The following is a 22,588-nucleotide window of genomic DNA, read 5'->3' as shown; positions in this document are numbered from 1 at the left end:
TAGTCCAAATTAAAGCTTTCTCTCATTCTTTATTTAGCACTTATATATTATACAATTAGCAGTTTACTCAATATTATTCTCTTATTACTGACATCACATGCAATTTAGTACCCTGATATATTTCTATAGTGTATACTGGATTTTTTGGTCGGCTGTTTCTTGGGTTTTATGTCTCTACCTTTAAAAATAGATTATATACCCCTTATCAGGGACTACAAGGGCTAGGACATGGAGGTCTTCAATATCTATTTACTGTTCCCAGTAAGTGTCTCTATGGGCAGTACATTAATATGGTTGATGGAATGTATACTTTTTTCCCCATTTTTCTCTTTACGTCTAATACACATTGAGGGATGTTTTGTAAGGCTTTGTCTTTTTCTTTCACAGGTATCATACAGACTTTTTGAAGACATGGGCCTCTTTGAAGCTTTTAAAATTCCAGTTAAGGAATTTATGAATTATTTTCATGCTTTGGAGATTGGCTACAGGGAAATTCCTTGTAAGTATAAGAATTAATACTTTTAAAATCCATTGAATTTGTTATGGGTAATGGGGTATTGAATTATTAGCTACTAGCACAGAATTACACATTGAAAATACCCTGTATGGCCACATGGTATAGTGATTAGGAGATAATAGTTTATGTTAGAGTTCTGGTCCCTTTACATATCAGCTGTTGGAGACCCTGGGTTTTACTTAATCTCAATGTGCCTCATTTCTTAATCTGTAAAATGGGGATCATAATGGCTGCTTCATAGGATTGTTAGGAGGATAAAATGATGTAATAATTCTAAAGGGGTTATAATAGTACCTTGCCCATAGTAACTCCAATTTAATTGTGTGCTAAATAAATAATTAAATGTTAAATTTATTGCTCATTTTATAATACACATCCCTCATTGGGTGAATTCTCAACCTTTATTCTGGCATCCACAGAGTTAAATCACTACCTATTAAAGTTTTTCAATATAAGATAAACCTGGCTGGGAGTAGAGGGGCAAGAGGATGATGGTCTAATTAATAAAATAGGAGAGACATCTGGAAGTGGTTGTAGAGAAATTACTAGGAACATTTTAAAAATCAAGATAAATGTAAAGATCAAAGGAAAGGACACAACCAAAGGTTCAAACTTCTGAACTTTGAATATTGTGAGAATAAGTTTGTCATTTATAATCATGAGGAATTGGAACACAGAAGAGATATTAAATTTTCAATATGTAGCATTTCAGATTATCATCAGAACATGTAAGTAGCATTGTCCTACATGCTACAAAATAAATGGAACTGGAGAAAATGTCTGTAAATCCAATCAAAAATGTACCGAAATCATGTAGCTCTTTTAGGAAATAAATGCACAGAAAGAAAACTAGTCAAAATAGTATCAATAGGGGCTTCCCTGGTGGCGCAGTGGTTGAGAGTCCGCCTGCCAATGAAGGGGACACGGGTTCGTGCCCCGGTCCGGGAAGATCCCACATGCCACGCAGCGGCTGGGCCCGTGAGCCATGGCCACTGACCCTGTGCGTCCGGAGCCTGCGCTCCGCAACGGGAGAGGCCACAACAGTGAGAGGCCCGCGTACCACAAAAAAAAAAAAAAAAAAAAAAAAAAAAAAAAATCAATATATTGGCTGGAGTGTGTGTTACTTAAATTGTGTTTTAACCTTTAAGTTTTAAATTTGCTTTTATATACCTTGGACTTTAGAATCCCATGTCTGTTTGTAGTTGCAAGGAGCTGAAGTTAAATAAAAATTATATGGAGACTAGAACACAAGTGTTTTCAGAAAGGGGTAGGGTAGTGCATTAACCAAGTGATCCATTATTAAGATGTTGGTTTTCAAAATGCCATCCACATGCTACATTAAGATGAAAGTGCACAGTTGATGTGTGATAGGAATGAGTTATGAATGAGGAGTTAGAAATGAAGGATGAGTTATTGCATCTACAAATTGTGTGACAGAAAAGGAGAATGAAGAATTAAATCTACAAGTGAGATTTGTTGGAGAATATGGAACCAAATGCAGACAAAATAGGACAGTGGGAGTAGAGAGAGGAACTTAAGAGCGCTGGGTGCCGTGGGAAAGTCTGGCCGATGGGGCCATGGAAGTAGGGAAAGAAATATGAAAAAGGGGTAGTTTGAAAGGATTTCAAGATAAGCCTTGCTTTCTTAATACCACATTCCCAGGGCCCACCCTGGTTGGATGCCAGGGATTGACCTAAGTGTTAGTGATTTCTCAAAGGCTAAGGAATTGCATAAATAAGCTTTTACAAGAAAGGAAGCCACTGCAAACACTAAAGAACAGCTAGTATCAGAATAAATTTACAAATTAATATTATATTTCAAAATATATTTTAGTGCTATAATCAGCTATTGCCAAGTTCCATTGAGTTCAAATTGATATAACTACTAACTTTTCTCTAGATAGTATACCATTAACTCAGAGAGAAATTTGACCAGTATTTATTTAAGTATAAAAAGAAGTTTTCAGGTTCCAAATTTTATTATTCATTTTTATATTGTCTTATTACATATTTATATGTTACAAGTAAACAGATATTTTTCCTGAAATATCAGGTTCTTCATTCCAGGTGAAAAGAATTGTTATAATAACTTTACTTGTTCTGTTAGAAGTCCCAGACATTTCCCATAAAGAGAATTTATTTATATCTTCTCAGAGAAAAGTTTTAACTTAATTGATGATCACTTTTAAATAATAATACCTTGCATGTTGTAGGGTTGTAAATTTAGACTAGTATGGACATTTATTAAGAGCTTTGTTTATCATTATTTAAAATCAGTATGTGCAAAAATTTGTTGTATGTCTACGAATTTAACATCTACTCCTAGAGAACTATATTTCTAATATCTCTGTATAAACCCACACAACTAAATGAAAAAAACCAAAGGGTAACCAAAATGGGGTTAGATTAGCTTTACTATCATAGTGAGCTAAAATATTAGAAACTAAATTTTTATTACAGTTCCAAGTTTAACAGTTTCCAAGAGAAGAGGGAAGGTATGAAAGCTTTTAAGTTTGTACCCAGAACCCTTACTAAAATTTGAAAAATCTATTAATAGATTTAAAAATGAGATAGATTCGATAGATAGATAGATAAATAGATAATTTCATGGAGCAGCAGTGGGTAAAATTATAAATATAGAAAACTCACTGATAGAAATGTGATACCAAAAATATATTTGTTCAAAAAAGATTAGGATAAATTATAGTTTATATTCAATCGCACAAAGAGAAAATAATGTTTGATATTGTTCACAGTCCCTTTCAGTTGGGCATTTTTGGCTAGTAAAGGTGATAAATTGTTAGGTCATATTCATTCATGGATTCAAAGTTACTCTTAAGAGAGCATTTTCTATTTACAAAGACTTTCATCTCTAAAATATATTCTTCCTAGCACCTCTCATTCTCATTAGTCAAGTTTGAGAAGTGGAGATAATGCTTCAGAAATACCTACAATCATGTACTATTTATTAAAAAAAATTTTTTTTGAATTTTTAATTTTATTTTTTTTATACAGCAGGTTCTTATTAGTTATCCATTTTATACATATTAGTGTATATATGTCAATCCCAATCTCCCAATTCATCCCACCACCATGTACTATTTAATGGCAGCCATGAGAATAGTCTTGCTCAACTTAGTTTAGTTCAGTTCGATTAAGCTGTATGTGATGTGCCCACCAGTTTTAAAGCTCGATACTGAGTTGACATGGAACAAGCTAGAAGGGCAGAACTATCAAAGCGTTAGCTACATTCCAAAGAAAAAAAATATTTCAAGTGTCATTTCTGTTCTTTAGTATTAATACTTTCCCTCACCCTTTGGTGAATAGGAGCATAGAGAATTCTCAATGGAAAATCTATAAATTCAGGTCTAAAAAAATCTATAAGTTTTACATACAACCCCAGCCTTCCATTCCACCTCGCTTCAACCCACTGCTTGAGACATAAGGAAAAACTGAGAAAACAAGTGTATCAAGACAGCAGAGGGGATGGGCGGGCTCTGGGAAAGCGTAGGGCGGGTGATGTGTTAGTGCATGCACGTGTGCTTATGTGTTGTCAGAAAGGCAGGGGAGGTTGCCTGGTGGGTGAGAGAATTATTAAGGGATTTGTCCAAAATGCAGAGATGAAGGAAGAGGATGAGAATAATAATGATAAAATAAGAAGAGCTCTGAAATCATTCCTTAGCCCTGTCAGTTGCCTTCCAGGGCCAGAAAAAAGAGCACTCTGAGCATATTCGTATGTCCTAGAGAAACTTGTCAATCCTCTGTGTTGACCTAGCTAGCATCTTTCCTGGGTGTCTTTGCTCCTGAGCTGGTCCCCAGAGAATTAACGGCAAGAGCAACAGTGATACCAGCACTTGACACAGTATTTGCCCATAGTACGTGCGAAGTAAATATTTGTATAACAAACATGTTAATGACTACTTAAAGGCAGATGGTTTTTCCATCCTGCTTAAGTGATAGTGACAACAGAATTCTTTTAGAGCTATACCTGCCAAACTATATCTCTATCTACCTATCTATAAATATATGTATGTATTTAAATGGAGTTAGGCTTCGTTAGCTATTGTTTTCTTTAGTACTTTTGAACCTATACTCAAAAGTTAAAGGAGGAATTTTTCTTTCCTGTATACTGTCTTTACCTAGTTTTTTAATCAAGATTATACTAATCTCTAAAATACAAAAAAATGTATAAAGAAAAAAAGGTTTTTAAGATGATACTAGACTTATAAAATGTGTTTGGCCGCTTTCTTGTTTGTACATTTTCAGCACTAAATCCTTTCGATTGTTCATTGCAAGTTTATAAAACTTACCTATCAAACCTTCTGGACCTGGGCCTTGGGGTGAGGAACAGGGCAGGAAGCAGGATAACTCAAGAGCAACAAGTTCACCTGTACGTGGTATTGTCTATTTCTCACCCCAAAGAGACTCGGCCAGCACCCTGATACTAACACCCACCCACCCTTGTAATACTGGGTGCAAGTGCAGGTTTCCCTGACTTGCAATGTTGATGGTAATTACATCCACACAGTAATCTTACCAGCTTGCCACAAGGGAAAAGAACTTAACCCAGAAGCTCCCTCCCAACATAGTCGCAGACCCTCTCTGACCGGGCTGCATATTCTTCCTCTACCAGGTCATCACTGCCTTCTCCCTCCCCCAGGGCTTAGCATAGTTTTTATTTTAACTCTTCAATTCTATTCTTACAAACCCAGCATTGATTTTGAAAGAAAACAGGTCATCTGTGCTAATCTGTCATCTTGTTTTAAGAGCAATCATGTATTTTATGTGAATGATATTTACATCAATGGCAAGCTTACTATATACCAGCCACTTTAAAATAGGTTCCCTTCTGTAATTCTCACAATTGGACTATGAAACAGGCAATCTTACTGTCTCCCTATTTTTAAGATAAGGAAATGAGACTTAAAGTTTTAAGTCACTCACTCAGTAACACAGGTAATAAACGTCAGAGCAGAGACAAAGATCTGTCGTAGATATAGAAACTTCTACCGTGATCAACTTCGTACATGGCACAGGTATAGACATAAAATGTAATTGTCTTAAATCACTTGGGGTAGTCCATATACAGAAATAGAGACTCCAGTTTGAATAAAAATGTTCTTTGGAAACTAGGTAATATCCGTATTCACCTCTGGCAATGACTGAACAGGTTTTGCTGTTGACCCCTTGGGAGCCTAGGAGGTCTGCTTCTCAAAGCTCTTCTGAAGACATCCTCTAAAGACCTCACAGCCCCCCCCCCCCCATTGAGTTCCTGGAGCGTTCACCCAAGATTTAGCTTAAAGACTGACTCCTAATAGTTCCAGAAATGTAGGAACATAGACATCATCTTCCTACGTTCCCTTGTGTGCCACCAACACCACAGATGTCATAGATTCTTCATTCTTCCCCGACCATGGAACAGGTGTTTCTCTCAAATTCCCACTATCATTCTGCTTCTTCTCTTCTGTTTTTGCTTCTCATCTGTTGAGTATTATTCAGAGATGTAATCTATTACATTAGAGAAGGAAATTGTATCATGGTTGGTCATTAGGAATAAAATGTATAAAGATAGCATATTTAGGGTAAAGCATACCAATCAATGAAATATTTTGAAAAGCCAGAAAAACAAGAGAAAAACATGGGGAAATTGCACAGAGAAAGGTGAGCCAAGAGCACAGTGGGCCTTTGGTCATGGTCCCCTAGAAGCTGAACTGCACATGTAGAAATAGGACCCCCTTCCCATGGTAATGACATTATAACTAGGAGATTTGGTTCCCCCTTAGCTTTTACTCTTCGGAATGGCTCAACTCCCTATGCTATTATACAAAGACTTTTGTTTTTGTTTTTGTTTTTTTTGCGGTACGCGGGCTTCTCACTGTTGTGGCCTCTCCCGTTGTGGAGCACAGGCTCCGGACGCGCAGGCTCAGCGGCCATGGCTCACGGGCCCAGCCACTCCGCAGCATGTGGGATCTTCCCGGACTGGGGCACGAACCCGTGTCCCCTGCATCGGCAGGTGGACTCTCAACCACAGCGCCACCAGGGAAGCCCGACAAAGAGGTTTAATTTTTCCTCTTTAGGTATTTCCTAGAACTTTATTCCCAAGTTAGAATTTCTAGATCAGAGAACATTATCGATTTTGATTTTGCTTTTGCTTTGTGGATTTAGTATACATATAAAAGATGTGTTCTTCATTTTATTACAGTGTTTTATGTTTGATACAGAAGAAAAACACTATGTTCAGTTCACAAATTATATTGATGCTATTTATCAGAGGTGAAATACTAGGTGGTATAGACCATTGGTCTGATCTATGTTAAGTATATCATGGGTCTTTTTTTCCAGTCCTCTGTGTAGTTTTATATAGGAACATGGGAATAAGAACAAGGGTAAAAATCACAGTGGATTCAAAGAGTGAGTTTCCTACATACGTTAGGTTTCTGGTGGACTCTAGACAGATTTTTTCATTTCAGACATCTGCATGTGTAATTAATGTTATTGCTGTATTTTTTTCTTGTTACTCTGGATGTTACCGAGGAATGGAAGAGCAATCACAGAGTATTTGTCCTAGAATATTTGGCTTTCACTGAGGTATTAAAATGAGAGGACTAAACTCTTTATCCAGTAGGTGGCACTCTTGGTCCTCGGACCCCAGCGTTTACAGATGAATGACTGTTCCTTTGCATTGGTTACAGACCATAACAGAATCCATGCCACCGATGTCTTACACGCTGTTTGGTATCTTACGACACAACCTATTCCCGGCCTCTCAACTGTGATTAATGATCACGGATCAGCAAGCGATTCAGGTACGTATGAAGTCCCTCTGTGCTCCCTTGTAAATTATGGGAACAGAAGAGTGTCTTTTTAAAAAGGAAATCAAGACAAATGATATCAGTTTAATACTTTCTTAAAAGCTCTATTATCTTCATTGTCTCTTCTCAGATTCTGACAGTGGGTTTACACATGGACATATGGGATATGTATTCTCAAAAATGTGTAATGTGCCAGATGATAAATACGGATGTTTGTCTGGAAATATCCCTGCCTTGGAGTTGATGGCCCTGTATGTGGCTGCAGCCATGCATGATTTTGATCACCCAGGAAGGACTAACGCTTTCCTGGTTGCAACTAGTGCCCCTCAGGTAAATCTTTCAATTTTGATCAGGGGAAATAATTCAATTTTGAGATTTCTCTGAAGGAAATTAATTTTATAAATTTGACTTTCACTTTAGCTCATATTCACTTGGTGCCTGTTTATATTTAGCCCTGAGATAAAATTCTTAGAGACCATGCTCATTTTGAAAAGATATCATGGTTTGTTCTAAGTCATCAATGGTGCATATGCAACTTTATCACCCATGGGGATCCCTTCTCAATTTTCTTAGGAAGAAAAGCCGCTTGAATTCATGTTAATGAACTTCCCCAACAAAGAAAATCTGACCTATACAAAAATTTCTTTCTGAAAAGATTAGAGAACCAAATCTTTCTTAGTTCTCTAATTTAAGAATTAAAAGTTTCTTTGGATATAAATTTAAGACTATTAAGAATGTAAGGCTCCTTTGGATATAAATCCCATTCCTTTGAGATATATTCATTATAACAATTACTATTCTTATGGCACTTTTATTGGTTAGGAAGAATTAAAAATCAATTTATTTCATTCACTTAAGGGAAATTTTTTACCTGAACATAGTACTCCAAAAACAGTAACTTTAAAGTTCATCTTGGCATGTATTTAAATTTAAGTCCAATATTAATCACTAAGTATTTAGGCATCTCCATCTATATAATTAAACAATAAGCTTCACCTTGATTTAATCAGCTGGACCCATGTTACTAAAGATCCCAAGATCTTGCTTTTCTTTCTAGAGGATCTAGAGGCCAATCTGGTCCAGTACTCTTTTTTTTTTTTTTTGGTCACGTTTGCTTTTTGTCTTTTTCCCCATTCTCCTCCATTTCCACACCCTCTCTTATAGACTAGTCTAGAATTTTCTTCCAATCTGTATACAATACAAATATCCTGATTTTTTTTCTCACTGCTTACTTTAATTTCTTTCACTGTGCCGCTCATACACCAGAGCATATTTTCCCTAAAGATAAGCAAATCCTTTTGCCAACACCATATACCATTCAATTTTCCTACACATGCATGCATTTTCACTTGCCTCACTTGGTATCTCACGACACAACCTATTCCCAGCCTCTCAACTGTGATTAATGATTACAGATCAGCAAGCAATGATAAATTAATATTTATTAATATTCATAAAATATCAATTTTCATGTCCTTGGTCTTTCTTTTTTGTCCTTATACCTTTTTCCCCCTCCATCTAAATCTACCACACTAGTCTCCAAGCATTTTTTAGGCAACTTCCTTTTCCTTTGCAGCTTCCCTCAGCATTACTAGAGAATTTCAAGCAAGTAGATATTTACTATATACTTTCAATTAGTAGACAGGGGGTGATATTTCCTATGGCTGATTGTGGGGTAAGAATCTTTTGAATTATGGGCTTCTCAGGGAGTCCATTCCTCTGTATTAGTTATATGTATTTAACTAAAAGGAAGTCACTCTTATTCTAGCTGTGGGAAGTAACTGAGTTACTTCTTAGGAATATTAGTATATTTGCATATTTTAATATTTGCGTATTTTAATGGTTAAATTCCTGTGCCCTGCAAAATAATAATAATAATCTGATAAAAGCTAACTCTAAGCCCTTCAATTGCAAGAATTTGAAATAAAGTTTCAAGGAAATGAAATAACATTTCAAGGAAATGAACTTTATCTTAAAAAAAAGGAAATTTAACCAAGAAAAGTAAACAATGTACAGCAATAAGTGATTCTTAATAACTAGCTGTCACAAGATTACATTCCTGTGTTCCATGATAAAGGTGGATTCCAAAAGCTTTGCATATTCTCATTTATTTTTGTTTTTTAATTTAAAAAGTTGAACTCTTCACTCTCGTCTTTGCCTAGGCGGTGCTCTATAATGATCGTTCAGTTTTGGAGAATCATCATGCAGCTGCTGCGTGGAATCTTTTCATGTCCCGGCCGGAATATAACTTCTTAGTTAACCTTGACCATGTGGAATTTAAGCATTTCCGTTTCCTTGTCATTGAAGCAATTTTGGCCACTGACCTGAAGAAACACTTTGACTTCGTAGCCAAATTTAATGCCAAGGTAACTAGATTTGTACCAGTCTTCATTTTCTGACCACATTGAAAGAAGTCATGGAATCAAAGTGTTGAACAAAACATTGCTGTCACCTCATACATGTCAAATGTGAAAATGAAAGGCAATGAAATGTTTAACCAGAAGCAGATATTTAGGCATTGGTCCCAACCTGGAAACCTGATACGCTGAGGTGCTGTCTGTATAGATTATACTTTGCACTGCAGAGAAATAATAGAATTCTAACTATCATTGTGTTTCTGTTTGATTTAATTTGCTCTCCTCTCTGTGAAATGCTAACAGAAATTACCTGGCAGTAGTAAAGGTCAAAAACCTGAAGCAGAATTTCAAACATCAAACATAAATGCCCAAATGTTAACTCAAAATTTCTTATTCGTAGCCACATTATTTTAATAGTAATTTAAAACCTATGTTAATATTAAATAGCATTGCTTTTCAATTCCATAATTAATAATTATCCATCATTTGTTATTTTACTTTTTTTGGTGAGCTATTTTACTATTAATTTATGCAAGCCAATAACATTATTTGAAACAGCTGAGATGTTTCTCATTACTTGGCATTCTAATCTGCACATGGTAGGAAGACAATCAATATTCTGTTGTTTATGCTCCTGTTCAACTTTTGCTTTCATTGAGTCAGACCCCATTTTAACTTTGTCCCTCAAACAGGTGAATGATGAAGTTGGAATAGATTGGACCAATGAAAATGATCGTCTACTGGTTTGTCAAATGTGTATAAAGTTGGCTGATATCAATGGGCCAGCTAAGTTTAAAGAGCTTCATCTTCAGTGGACAGAGGGTATTGTCAATGAATTTTATGAACAGGTAACTAACTTAACTATTTCTCTTAATCCATATTGAGGCTGCTCATAAATTCCCTAAAGCTTCCAAAAGCTGTAAAAGCGTGATCAGTCTACTTCATATTCATGCTACCATCAGAAAAGGCACTGGCCAATTTTAATCAGAGGATTTAAAAGTGACAAAAATTGGACTAAACTGTAAGCATAAAAACTCTAAGATAAAGTTATTTGCAAGTATTAAGTAATAAATCGCCTTTCCCTGGACTTTTTTTTTTTTTTTTTTTTTTTTTTTTGTGGTACGCGGGCGTCTCACTGTTGTGGACTCTCCCGTTGCGGATCACAGGCTCTGGACGCGCAGTCTCAGCGGCCATGGCTCACGGGCCCAGCCGCTCCGTGGCATGTGGGATCTTCCCAGACCAGGGCACGAACCCGCATCCCCTGCATCGGCAGGCAGACTCTCAACCACTGCGCCACCAGGGAAGCCCATCCCTGGACATTTTTAAAGAAAGATTAGAAAGAACTTTTTTGAGCATTAATCGGACTTATATATAAAATAAATGTTTGTGCTTTCTAGAAAATAATGTATTGCCTTTCCTCGGAATAAATTCATAATCAATCCTGAAATATTGAATATAGAAAAAAGGTAAAGGAAGGAGAAAATCCAGTTATAATAATTCCACTACATAGGCATAACCATTGTTGATATTTTGGTATAATTCCTTCATTAATGTTGCTAGGTAACTTCTGGTTTACAAGCTGATATTTTTTTTCCAGAAATGAATCAGTTCAAAGTAAACACTTATACAGTAGTACTGTTAAACATAGATAAATAAGAATATCAGAAACTATATAATCACAGAAGACATAATTCAACCCAAAGCTGGGTTGAGGTAGCACCTTTAATTGAGGAATAAATTACTTTAAAATTTCTGGCAGCCAAGGCAAAACAAAAGGAAAACATGATAGATTATCTATTTGTTGGATATTTATATCCAGCATTGCCTTTTAAGATGCCTTTATATTCTAACTTATACTCTAATATAAGGAACAATGACTAGTGTGATAAGAAAGGTCATCTACTTAGACATTAAACCATTTCTTGTATTTCCCCTTGATCAGAAACCAAACCCTCAAGATTACCAAAGTGGTAAATGACAACAAAGCAGTCTGATAGAAATCTTAGTAATGTGGGGAAAATCTCTTAGCGGTCCAGGAAAGAAAGACTTCACACATATGCCTGGGTTCTTGCATATTTGCAAATTTTAGATGCCAAGGGAATGGTGACTTTATTTGTATTTTACACTCTCCTTGTCGTTTGCCTTTCTAGTTAACTGTTCCTGTTACATTCTTATTTCTAGGGTGATGAAGAGGCCAGCCTCGGGTTACCAATAAGCCCTTTCATGGACCGTTCTGCTCCTCAGTTGGCCAACCTTCAGGAATCCTTCATCTCGCACATTGTGGGTCCTCTCTGCAACTCCTATGATTCAGCAGGACTGATGCCAGGGAAATGGGTGGAAGACAGTGATGAGTCAGGAGACACCGATGACCCAGAAGAAGAGGAGGAGGAGGAAGCACCAAATGAAGAGGAAACCTGTAAAAATAGTGAATCTCCAAGTAAGTTATAGAATCTCTCTCAAATGTGCTTCTCCTGGGATTGTTTTCTTACTTAGGTTCACAAAAAATTTGATGCTTCTCGTGAATTTCATAGCTGAGTCCAAACATCACCTGCTGCAGTGATTATGGATACTCCCCCTTCCCCAATATCATGATAATGGAAATTACAGACTGTGGAATCTATTATAATACCATGTTCATAAAAAGGTATGTTCTCTGTTATGAAGTAAGACAATTAAGTAATCAAAGCCTATTTTTCAGAGTATCTGAATGATTTAGGAATCTCAAGTACTATCTAGACCAGCCATAGGCTTTTCCTGGCTTGCTTCGGGGGAGGTGCTAAAGTGGTAAGAGGTAGTAGTCACTCATTCATTCATCAAATATTTATTAAGCACCTACTCTGTGCCAGGCATTCTTCTAGGTTGTAAAGACAGAGCCGTGAACAAATCAGACAAAAAAAAAGAAAAATCGATCAATCCTTGCCCTTTTAGACTTATATTCCAGTCGGGTCAGCAGACACTAAGAAAGACAAATCAGTAAATCTGTAATATGTTAGGTACTGATAAATGCTAGAGTTTAAAAATAAAAATGAAAAGTAAGAAGGATATGAAATATTGTGCAGAAAGATTAACATCTTAGATAAGATAGCCATGGACGGTCTAAATAAGAGATCCTTTTTTTCTTAAACCTGAAAGAAGCAAGGGAAGGAGTGATCCATGGAAAGAGATGTGGACAAAGCATTTCAAGGAGAGAGGAAAGCAAACCGTGTAAAGGTCCTGATGTGGACACTGGCTGGGTGCTCAAGGAGCATCAGGAGAGCTGGGAGGCTGAAGCAGAGGAAGGGGGGTGGGGAGCGGGGACTGAGATGATGGAGGGTTAGAAGATAGGGCTCTGCAGGTCACAGTATGTAGTCTGGCTTTTACTCTGAGTAACATGGAAAGCCATCAGAGGTTTTGAGCAGAAGACTTAGTTGATTCAAGTTATGTTTTAACTGGATTGCTTCAGCTGCTGCATTGAGAATATTCTCGAGTTTGGGGTAAGAGCAAGGGTGTAAGCAGGGCAGTGTGTTAAGAGGCTGTTGAAATTATCCAAGTGAGAGATGACTGTGGCTTTGGACCAGGGTAGTGGCAATAGTGACAGTGAGAAATGGTCACATCTCGTCATTGATTTGGAGTGCATCATGTAGCCGTTCTAATCTGTTCAACTTAATTGTCTATAAAGATTATTTTTCTTCACATCTTGAAATATTCTCCACTATTTCTCCTGCCATAGGGAGGAAGCCCTAATAGCATAATTAGGAAAACCAATAACCCTTACAGTGATGTTGCACAAATACTGTTCCTATGGTCATGGGAGTATAGTATGTGGTTCCTATCTACCTTCATAAAGGAAGTTCAGTCTTAATATTGATATTTTTCAAGGCTCTTACCAAAAATATTACCAATGAAAGACATTATGATCATTTTTTCCTTTTTTTTTTTTTCCTAGCACAGTCAGGGAAATGCATGACTTAGTTCATTTGGCCATCTAGGTAAAGAGATATTCTAACGTGTGTATTAACCTATTTTGCCCTCATATAAAGGGCCCTGTCATAAGCTCACATAAGCAGAGATCAAGAACTCATTATTAGCCATAGACTGGTGAGATGGGGTAAGTTTGGCTTTAGGTCAGACTTTTGCTTAAGGTCTAACCCATATATTAACTATTATACAGAACGGGAGGAAAATCAAAAGTTGTTTTCCTTCAATATTCTATTATCAAAGTAATTTTATTTTATTCCTCTGATGCTTATCAAAAGATGTCTATTAAAAATTTTGTGCTGATCTTGGGATTCAGAGGTAGGAGCCAAGACAGGATTCATGGATTATTCATTTTCTCGTTTAATAAACATGCATGAATTTTATACTTTTACTTTTTTTTCATTCAAAGAGCCAGGTAATTTGCTGTCTGACTAAGGACTGGACAGTTTTTCCACTGAATGTTATTGGAAAGTGTGGTCAGCTTAGCCTCTGGAAAAGCTTTGTTCCCGTGGGCCCTACTTGATTGCTATTTGAACTCAAATACATTGAATCAACACATACATAATCTAGGCATCAAGAATTGAAGAACCTAGGTTAGGAGATTTAACAGGCTCAACTCGTCAGCATTGGCTTTAGCAGCAAATACAACAACCAACCAAATATTCGATTTGTCTCTGTTCTGTAGGGTTGGGTGGCCATACTGACTCTCAGATTCTGATGTGTTACTCTACTGACCTTCCCATTTTTAATCAAGCTCACTAAAGCAGGAATGAGAATTCTGTGGATTCTGTTTACTAATGGCTTCTAAAAGTCAACTGGTCACCTTTACGTTAAAATTTAAAACATCATCAAGAATGATTTGATAACCATAGCTTTTGAAAAATTATATTTGAACTATCCCTTTATAGCCAAGAAAATGATACATCTTGGGCAGTGTTAGTATCTAGTAAAAATTGGCCACATGGAATAACAGAATTCTAGAAATGGAAGGGGAATCAGTGATCATCCAGTTCAGCTGCCTCATTTTACAAAAGTCGAAACTGAGGCTCAGAAGTTTGACAACCCAAGGTGTAGATGGATTCCACAGAACCAGAAAGGAAACCCAGGTCTCCTTGTTTCAACCCCATTGTTACTGACTCTTAGTAATTTTAATTTCAGGATTCATATTGACTGAGATGGTTAACTTGATTTAACCTGAAACTTAGATTTCAGAAAAAATGTAAATTAAATAGGCACTGATAATTTCAGCAATTTGCAAAACTTGGAGATCTCTCAGGAAACACAGAATAAAATATTTCAATATGGTGTCCTGGGTAAAGAAGGCATTTTTTCCCCACCTCATAATTAAATTTGAAAGATTCCTACAGCAAACTAAGAGGTTTCTAATGAAATACTAAGCTGCATTTAGAGTTTGAGCAATGAAAGGATCTTTGTTCTCATTTCAAAAGGTTCCAGTGCTGAACAATTTGGCTCTCAATACAGGCATGTTTTAGACCACCTGCAGGCTCTAATCTACGCAAATTTATTTGGTACAAACTTTCTTCTACGTCACCTTATTCAGTTTAATTCCAGAGAGGTTTATTGCTCATGTTTAGCAGCATTAATAAGAGAACAGCTGCTCTCATGGGGGCTGCCCTGAAAGGAAAAAGAGAAAAGTTGAGCTTTTGTTAGCTTCTTCCTTGTGAATGCGCTACCGTGAACGTGTATAACTTTGGGATGGAATAATCACCTTGAGCAGTAGAGCATGTGCTATGACTGATTCAAGTCCATCCTTCCCCCAGCGATCATCTGTAACTCGCTTGACTCAAAGGATTAGGTTAAAAAGTATATTAACATGTAAAGATTGAACTTAACTACAATAAAAACAATGTAGAAATAAACAAGTAGATAGCTTTGATAGAAAAGTAATTTTAAATGTTTGCTCTTAAAAATTGAATGGATTAATATATTTTATTGATTTCTATAGAAAGAATTCAGATTTTTTTCAATTTTATTTTATGTATATATTGCCCTTGTTAAGAATCTTATAACTGAAGAAATTGGTGTTATGCTCCAGGGCCCCATGCCCTCTGCCTGTACACATGCCCTTCACATACCTAGAATGCTGCCAGCCCGTTCTTCACCCAGTGTATTTAATTCTCATAATTTACATCTCAGCTCAAGTGTCATGTCCTTTGGAAAAAGTCTTATCTACTCCCTCACAGGTTGAGTACCTGATGTTGCCATACTTTGATGTGTCAGAGAGAAATTGCACTGCATACTTGTTAAAAATGGTAAGGAAGACTTTCTTCAAGACTACTGCAATAGGAGAGAGACATTGGACTCAACTCCACTGAAAACAAAGGCAGGAGAGTTTTTACACGCTGGAATGAGCTAAGGAAAAAGTACTGAGGACCTTAAAGGGAAGTTGGTCAATGTGATGAGGCCATTTTTGTTTGCTAGTTAGGGCTTATTGAAGTTAGGCTCCTTCCTACCCACAGAGATCGGTGATAGGGACCCTATCTTTCTTAATAATTGCATTTCAAAGGGCTGGCTCCCAGGTCCTTAAGATAGATGTTTCCTGGGTTGTCAAACTGGCTAGAGGCTGGGAGAAGATTTATCTACATTACCAAGGGGCAGAGAAAGAATTTGCAATTACAAGTTTTAGATCAGGGTCCTAGAGTCTGGAAGAAACCTATCTAAAGTTTAGTGAAGATGAGGGGAACATTAAGGCCATCTTGGTCACTTATCTAGGTCCATCGTAAAACATAGCATGTGTATTTCAGTTTTGATCTTCTGGGCCCTCTCTTCTATAGACGGTAAGCTCCTTTAAGGCAAACTCTGAGACTCATTAGTCTTCGTTTCCATAGCATCCAAAAAAATGCTTGTCAGTTAGTAGGTGATCAATATAAGCTGATTGTTGGGTCCATCTCATGAATAAGATAATGAATATAGTAAATATTTTTTAAAAATTCTTGCTTATGAGTCTGCCTGTATCCATTTCCCCCCCACCCCGGCATTCATCCAACTTAATAATTTCCTTATGTGTCTGTATGGTTCAAAAGTAATTCAAAATAATTTGGTGTCCTTTTTCTGAACTATGTTTTAAAAATTGATCTTATCATATTTTAAGGTACAAGAAACTTTTTTAATAATAAAACTGTTGAAGGAATCATTAGCACTTCCACAAAAATTTTGGTGGATGGCATATCTCATAGCAATCGGCTTTTTTTGTTGTTGTTATTGTTACTATTTTTTTCTTTTGTTTTTCCTTCCAGATTTTACATGGTAAATCATTACTACTTAGTTAAATAAATTAAAATTTCCTTGCAGATCATCCTGGTAACTTGTACTGTTAACTCTTTAATGTAGCCTCAGATCAGAATTTCCTGTGGACCACGTTTTCATACCTTTATTATTTTTATCATCAATCACTTGTCAACACTTCACCATGTACTTGGAACTGTGGAACAGAAACTAAAGAGAACATAATTCATTTAGTAAACTCTTACTGAATACTAACTAAAGTCTGGAGCTTTGCAGATATATACGCAAAAGGGGGGGGAACTTCTGTCCATAGAGAAGTTTATAATCCAATGTGAGAATCTGCCTAACTAACTTCCAAATTCTTGGCTTATGTCTAAAATGGTCACTTGAATGAAGGCACATTGTATTCTGTGCTTAGAAAAGAATAGCTGCCTACTTCACCTCTCCACTTGGAGGTCTCCCAGACACTTCATGTTCAACATACGCCTCAACTCTGCTCATCTAATGTGCCCTTTCTCAGTACATCGTGCCACTCAGCTGTTCACGTCCGAAAGCTCAGGGTTGTCTTTGATTCCTCCCTTCTTTTTTCCTTACATTTAATCAGTTGCCAAGTGCTGTTGATTATACCTCACAAATGTATCTCACATTTATCTACTCACCTTCATTTCCATGGTCCCCATCCTAGTCCAAGCCACCATCATCATGCAGCATCCTCCCAGCTAAGTCATTTCCCTCTCTTTCTGCCACCTTTCAAAGACTTTGTACAACTCAGTGTAATTGTCCTTACTTGTTTACTCTCTATTTTCCCACTGGAGTCAAAGCTCCCTGCTAGAGGAGTTTGAAATTAATTTTTTAGTCCACAGGAAACAGAACAGTACTACCAAAACTGTCTTTTTAAAAAAATGAATATTGTAGACTTTTGTGAGTTGAATTGGTTGACAAAGTAGAGGAACACGTAACAAGGAATTATTTCAATAATCTAGGTGGAAAACCTTGAGTCTGAATGGAGTGAGAGTAATAACTCCAAGAAACAGACAAAACCTTGTATTGGATGTTACATTACCAGATATTAAATACTGTTCACAGTACATCTCAATGATATGTTAATGGTTCATGCCATCTTCCTCTTATTTCCCCACTCTCAAAACTGATTAGTACAATATACACATCAAGTGACGGATATATGTATCCATTTGGTACTTGACCCCTATGAATAAGGGGAAAAAACTGTCATTACTCAACACACAAATAAGTAGTCTAATTTGGTGTTTTCTCAGGAAAGAAAACTTTCAAAAGAAGAAAAGTCTACTGCCAAATAACTCAGCACCTTCTGCAGAACCACAAGATGTGGAAGCAAGTCATTGAGGAGGAACAGCGGTTGGCGGGCATAGAGGATCAGTCCCTGGACCAGTCCCCCCAGCAGCACCCCTCAGAACAGATCCAGGCCATCAAGGAAGAAGATGAAGAAAAGGGGAAGCCGAGAGGAGAGGAGACCCCAACCCCAAAGCCAAACCAGTGACCATGGATAAATGAGCTACATTTCTAAACAGAGTGACTTGTCACAGACTCTTTTCAAGCCAGCACAACACTTAGACACAACACTGTAGAAATATGAGAAGATGGGCAAACGGCTATGGCATTTTGGGATTCTTTGCATCTTATGTGTTTATTTTTACAGTGAGGTACATGGTTTAAAAAACTCTCACTCAGAGAAGCTTTCACGTTATAACAACACCAGCTTCTAAGGATTTTTTTAAAGGAAGAAGTATATATGTGTGTGTGTATATAAGCTCTCACATAGATCCATGTAAAACATATTCACAGACACACACGCAGACACACAGACACACCGAAAAGCCAGGATTCCTGGCTCCACGATTTAGTAACATTCATGTTAAGATATATAGTGGTCACTGTGATATAATAAATCATAAAGGAAAAACTAAAGGAAAACAAATTCCAAAGGAGATGGTGCAGCTTTAGCCGGGAAGCAGTGTAGCAAATGTAGGTTACGACTAAGAAGCTTTTGCTCTTAGTACTGAGGGATGAAAGTTCCAGAGCATTGTTTGAATTCTTATACATCCTGCCAACATTGTGTGTGTGTGTGTGTGTGTGTGTGTATGAGAGAGAGAGATGGAAAGGATGCTCATGTGTATATTCATTTGTGTGTATGTAAAGAGAGATTTTTGTGGTTTTAGTTGTTCATAGCATTGCTGCAGCAGACGACTCAGCACATGTGAACAAACAAGATGAAGTTCGCTCTGGTGAGTCTTTAAGAGGCAGCCATCCTTGCCTGCCTCTACTTGGCTTCAGTAAAAGTCCCTCTGCAGAAGGAGGGGATTGGCAGGCTGGGGGACAGGGCCACGGGCCTGTGCATCCCTTCGAGGCTCTCTGTCACCAGCCTTAAACCGGGAAGACTGAGGCATTTTCCAGTCTAGTTGCTGAATGAATGTATAGGAGGTGTTTGTCTGTATGTCTGTCTGTCACTCACCTAAAAATCAAATCACGATGGAAGGGGATGGAATTCTTTAAACAGAAACACCTCAGAAGGAGCTGAAGTCAGGTCTTTTCATCAGGTTACAGTTCTAAAAGGTCGCCAAAGAAGGCCTGGGAAATGGCTCTTAACGGGGATCTCCTATGTCTTAATTTGCTGCAAAATGTGTGGTAGAAAAAGAAAAAAAAAGAAAGGAAGGCAAACAGAAACCCACTCTGGGATAGCTAGTGAGAGAGAGATGAAGTGGAAAATTTCAACCTAGGGTTTGGTGTTTATTGACATAATGAAAGCCTGATTCTTGGCAACTGGTGAAGATTGGCTTTTGGGTGGCAAAGGTCGCACGGACAACCCTGTTGTACTGTTGCACGCACGGTGTGATGGGGTGACTTCTAGCTGTAATCTGGCCCATTGTCATGTTTCTTTTGGCAGGGAAGACTTGAGGGATTTGGGGGGACTGGGCCTATCATTGACAGTCTTTTTTTTTTTTTTTGGTTTGTTTATCTACACTTGTTTATGCTGTGAGCCAAACCTCTATTTAAAAAGTTGATACTCACTTTCAATATTTTATTGCATATTGTTATATTTGTCATGAATAGTTATCTTGATGTAAATATAAAGATTTGTTTTTGTTTCTGTAGATAGTCAACTTTTTTTTTAAAGGGAAAAGGGAAACATTTTTATAAAGTTCTATTTTAATCACCATTTTTATACATTGTAGCTCTCTCCAAGCCCAGTAAGAGATGGATGGTTCATTTGCATGGAGGTCTGTGAACACCCACTCATCTACCTGTTCTAATTTAAATGATAATCGGATACAGTTATTTTATGCCAATTAAATGAGGATGCTGCAAAGAATGTTTTTTCACTAGTAACTCTGGCTAACTTTTGGGTAACTTCTGGATCCACATCTCCCAAGCGAAAGACTTTCTTAAACAATGAGGAATGTTTATAATTGGTGTCCCTTTCTTCCCAACACTTTTTGCTTCTAACATTCCTTTGATACTCTATCCTGGCCTGCTCATCATCTAAACAACCTTAGCTTCAAGTAAATCTTGCTTGTGATTTCTACTTTTTATTTCCTCTCAAATCATAGAAAAGAGTGTTTACATTAAAAATGCCTTCATTTCTCATAAATGGATATTCTTCCCTTCCAAAGCAATGCTTATACAATAATCCGTGGCATTTTTTAAATAAGGCAAAGATAATACAATACAAAATAAACATAGTTTCAAGGCAAATTTCCCCAAAAGTAGGAAAATATGAAAAGGATCAAATAGATGCAGATTCTACCTAAATAATGAGAATATTTTTTTTTGAGTTAACATCAGGTCTTCATTATTTAGACTTACTGAGTTGTTTTCCATTTTTTTTTTAGTATTGCCTGTGTGTCTCTATGTTTGCAAAACTTACTGTGAGTCAAATACATTTCCCCAGTGAATTTATTTTCCTTCCATGGCAAATAACAGAAGGGGGGAAAAAAGCATTTATACTCACATGCCTCTTGTATCTAATTACTTAACAAAACTAATCTTTCCCCCTGCTCCAAATGCCATATGTCTCTAAAATAAATGTAAGTCCAGGAAAAATCTAGGTATGGAGCAAGTTAAATGGTGACAGAGTAGTTATACATTCATAACCGTATATTGGTGGCTTCCTCAACGCTCCATGACCCCAAGTAGGGGCCCGCCTGGCTGCCAGAGTAGAGGTCTAAGCACACTACCTGGTTTTTGTTTTGTTCTGTTTTCAAGTACATGAAATAATCATGGCTAAAGCAGTAAGAACCTCTTCATTCCAGAATTGTGCTCACCAGTCTAGGCAGATTATTTTTTTTTCTTCAAAGAAAGATAAATTGCCAGTGTATTAAAGCTAAAGTCAGTTCAAGAAAAGGAATGGCGATTCTTCAAGTGCTTGACTTTCATACACACCCAGTATATCCCACAGGATGCTGAGGGACATGAAAAGATATTTTCTGCTAGTGATGGTCTCCCCGTCCTTGGTGACAGCAGTATTACTGTGTTCACTTCCAACTCCGGAGCTTGCTTCCTGTGGTGCCAGTGTATTTGTTGCAACTTACTACATTTTTATATGAGCCTAATTATAGGTGCCATTAGATAAACTCAGGTCTTTCAAATGAAGGAATGTCTAGCCCATTTAGGGAAAAGACTTGTATGGACAGCCATGAAACTAATGGTAGGAAAAGTTGGAATTTGGTGGCCTTGATGCTAGTGGTTGCTTTCTGTTAAGGAAAAGACCAGGTATACTAAGAATGTCATTGATGTCATTTCCAGCATGCTGATAGAATGTCTTTCTGGTTATCGATCTAAGCCAACCTTGAGAATATTGTTTCCTTGGTGAAAACACTTCAGCATATTTTAAAACTATAAGTTATTTTTGTCATTTATATAAGACCTGGTTTTGCTCTTAGTCAAAGATGAAGACAGTAGCTCTGTACAGGGATTTATCTACATCGGTCTTCATCTGAGAAGTGAAGGAATTTCCTCATATTATGTTTAAGAAAATACCCACTTTCTAAACACAGAACACGAAATTATGTCTGTTCCGTTTTGATGGGATCCCAGAACAAATCCTAACCATTGCAATCTCAATAAAACTAAAGACGATGGTATGTCAAGCAGACTTCATATTACATGTATAATACGTATTGCAATTTCCTCACACCCCTGCCTCTCTTGATTTGCAATGTCCTGATGTCCCCTGTCACTTTCCCAGAGAACTTTCTTTGAAGGTAAAAGCTGTGCAAAAGGCATGAGACTCAGGCCTATTTTTTGTTTAAATGATGGAAAAACATAAATTATTTTCTAAGTAATAAAGATATGAAAATTATCATTGTAAATAAAGTCTAAAGTTTGAAACGACTGCTTTACAAAAGTGAACTATTTGTGTGATGAACAACTCCTAACTAATGAGAAGTAAAGAATCAAGATATCATTTCTATTCTGCTTTAGGAGGTATTTTTGGTGCTTCCATATCAATATGGGGATCTCCACTGTCCTTGTCATTCAGTTTTTCTAAAATAATACTGAAAACCACAATAAGGGTCTTATTGCCCTTCTCTTTCATCCTAAGTCTGATTCCCACTTAATACTTTTCCTGGTTTATATGCAATTTTGGAAATAAACTGCCTTTTCAAACGGGCAGAAGGCTCCAGTAAAACAGAGTTCTGTAAACTTTCATAATCTACAGTA

General features: G+C 37.0%; 1 protein-coding gene across 1 annotated transcript in view; it reads left to right on the top strand.

The window, feature by feature from the left end:
* The window catches only part of PDE3A (phosphodiesterase 3A), a 313,166-nt gene extending 290,908 nt beyond the window's left edge, over positions 1-22,258 (top strand). Inside the window, exons 10-16 of the mRNA XM_082636832.1 lie at positions 388-499; positions 7,209-7,322; positions 7,459-7,658; positions 9,491-9,694; positions 10,378-10,533; positions 11,867-12,122; positions 18,166-22,258. Coding sequence (XP_082492958.1) covers positions 388-499; positions 7,209-7,322; positions 7,459-7,658; positions 9,491-9,694; positions 10,378-10,533; positions 11,867-12,122; positions 18,166-18,407 — 1,284 coding nt within the window. The 3' untranslated portion in view covers positions 18,408-22,258. The remainder of the gene's footprint in view (positions 1-387; positions 500-7,208; positions 7,323-7,458; positions 7,659-9,490; positions 9,695-10,377; positions 10,534-11,866; positions 12,123-18,165) is intronic.
* The last annotated feature ends 330 nt before the right edge of the window (positions 22,259-22,588 follow it).

This window comes from Mesoplodon mirus (assembly GCF_964341445.2).
Source record: "Mesoplodon mirus genome assembly, chromosome: 11".
In the NCBI taxonomy this organism is placed as follows: domain Eukaryota; kingdom Metazoa; phylum Chordata; class Mammalia; order Artiodactyla; family Ziphiidae; genus Mesoplodon; species Mesoplodon mirus.
Note: the sequence above shows the minus strand (reverse complement) of the source record. Positions and strands in the feature narration are given on the sequence as shown.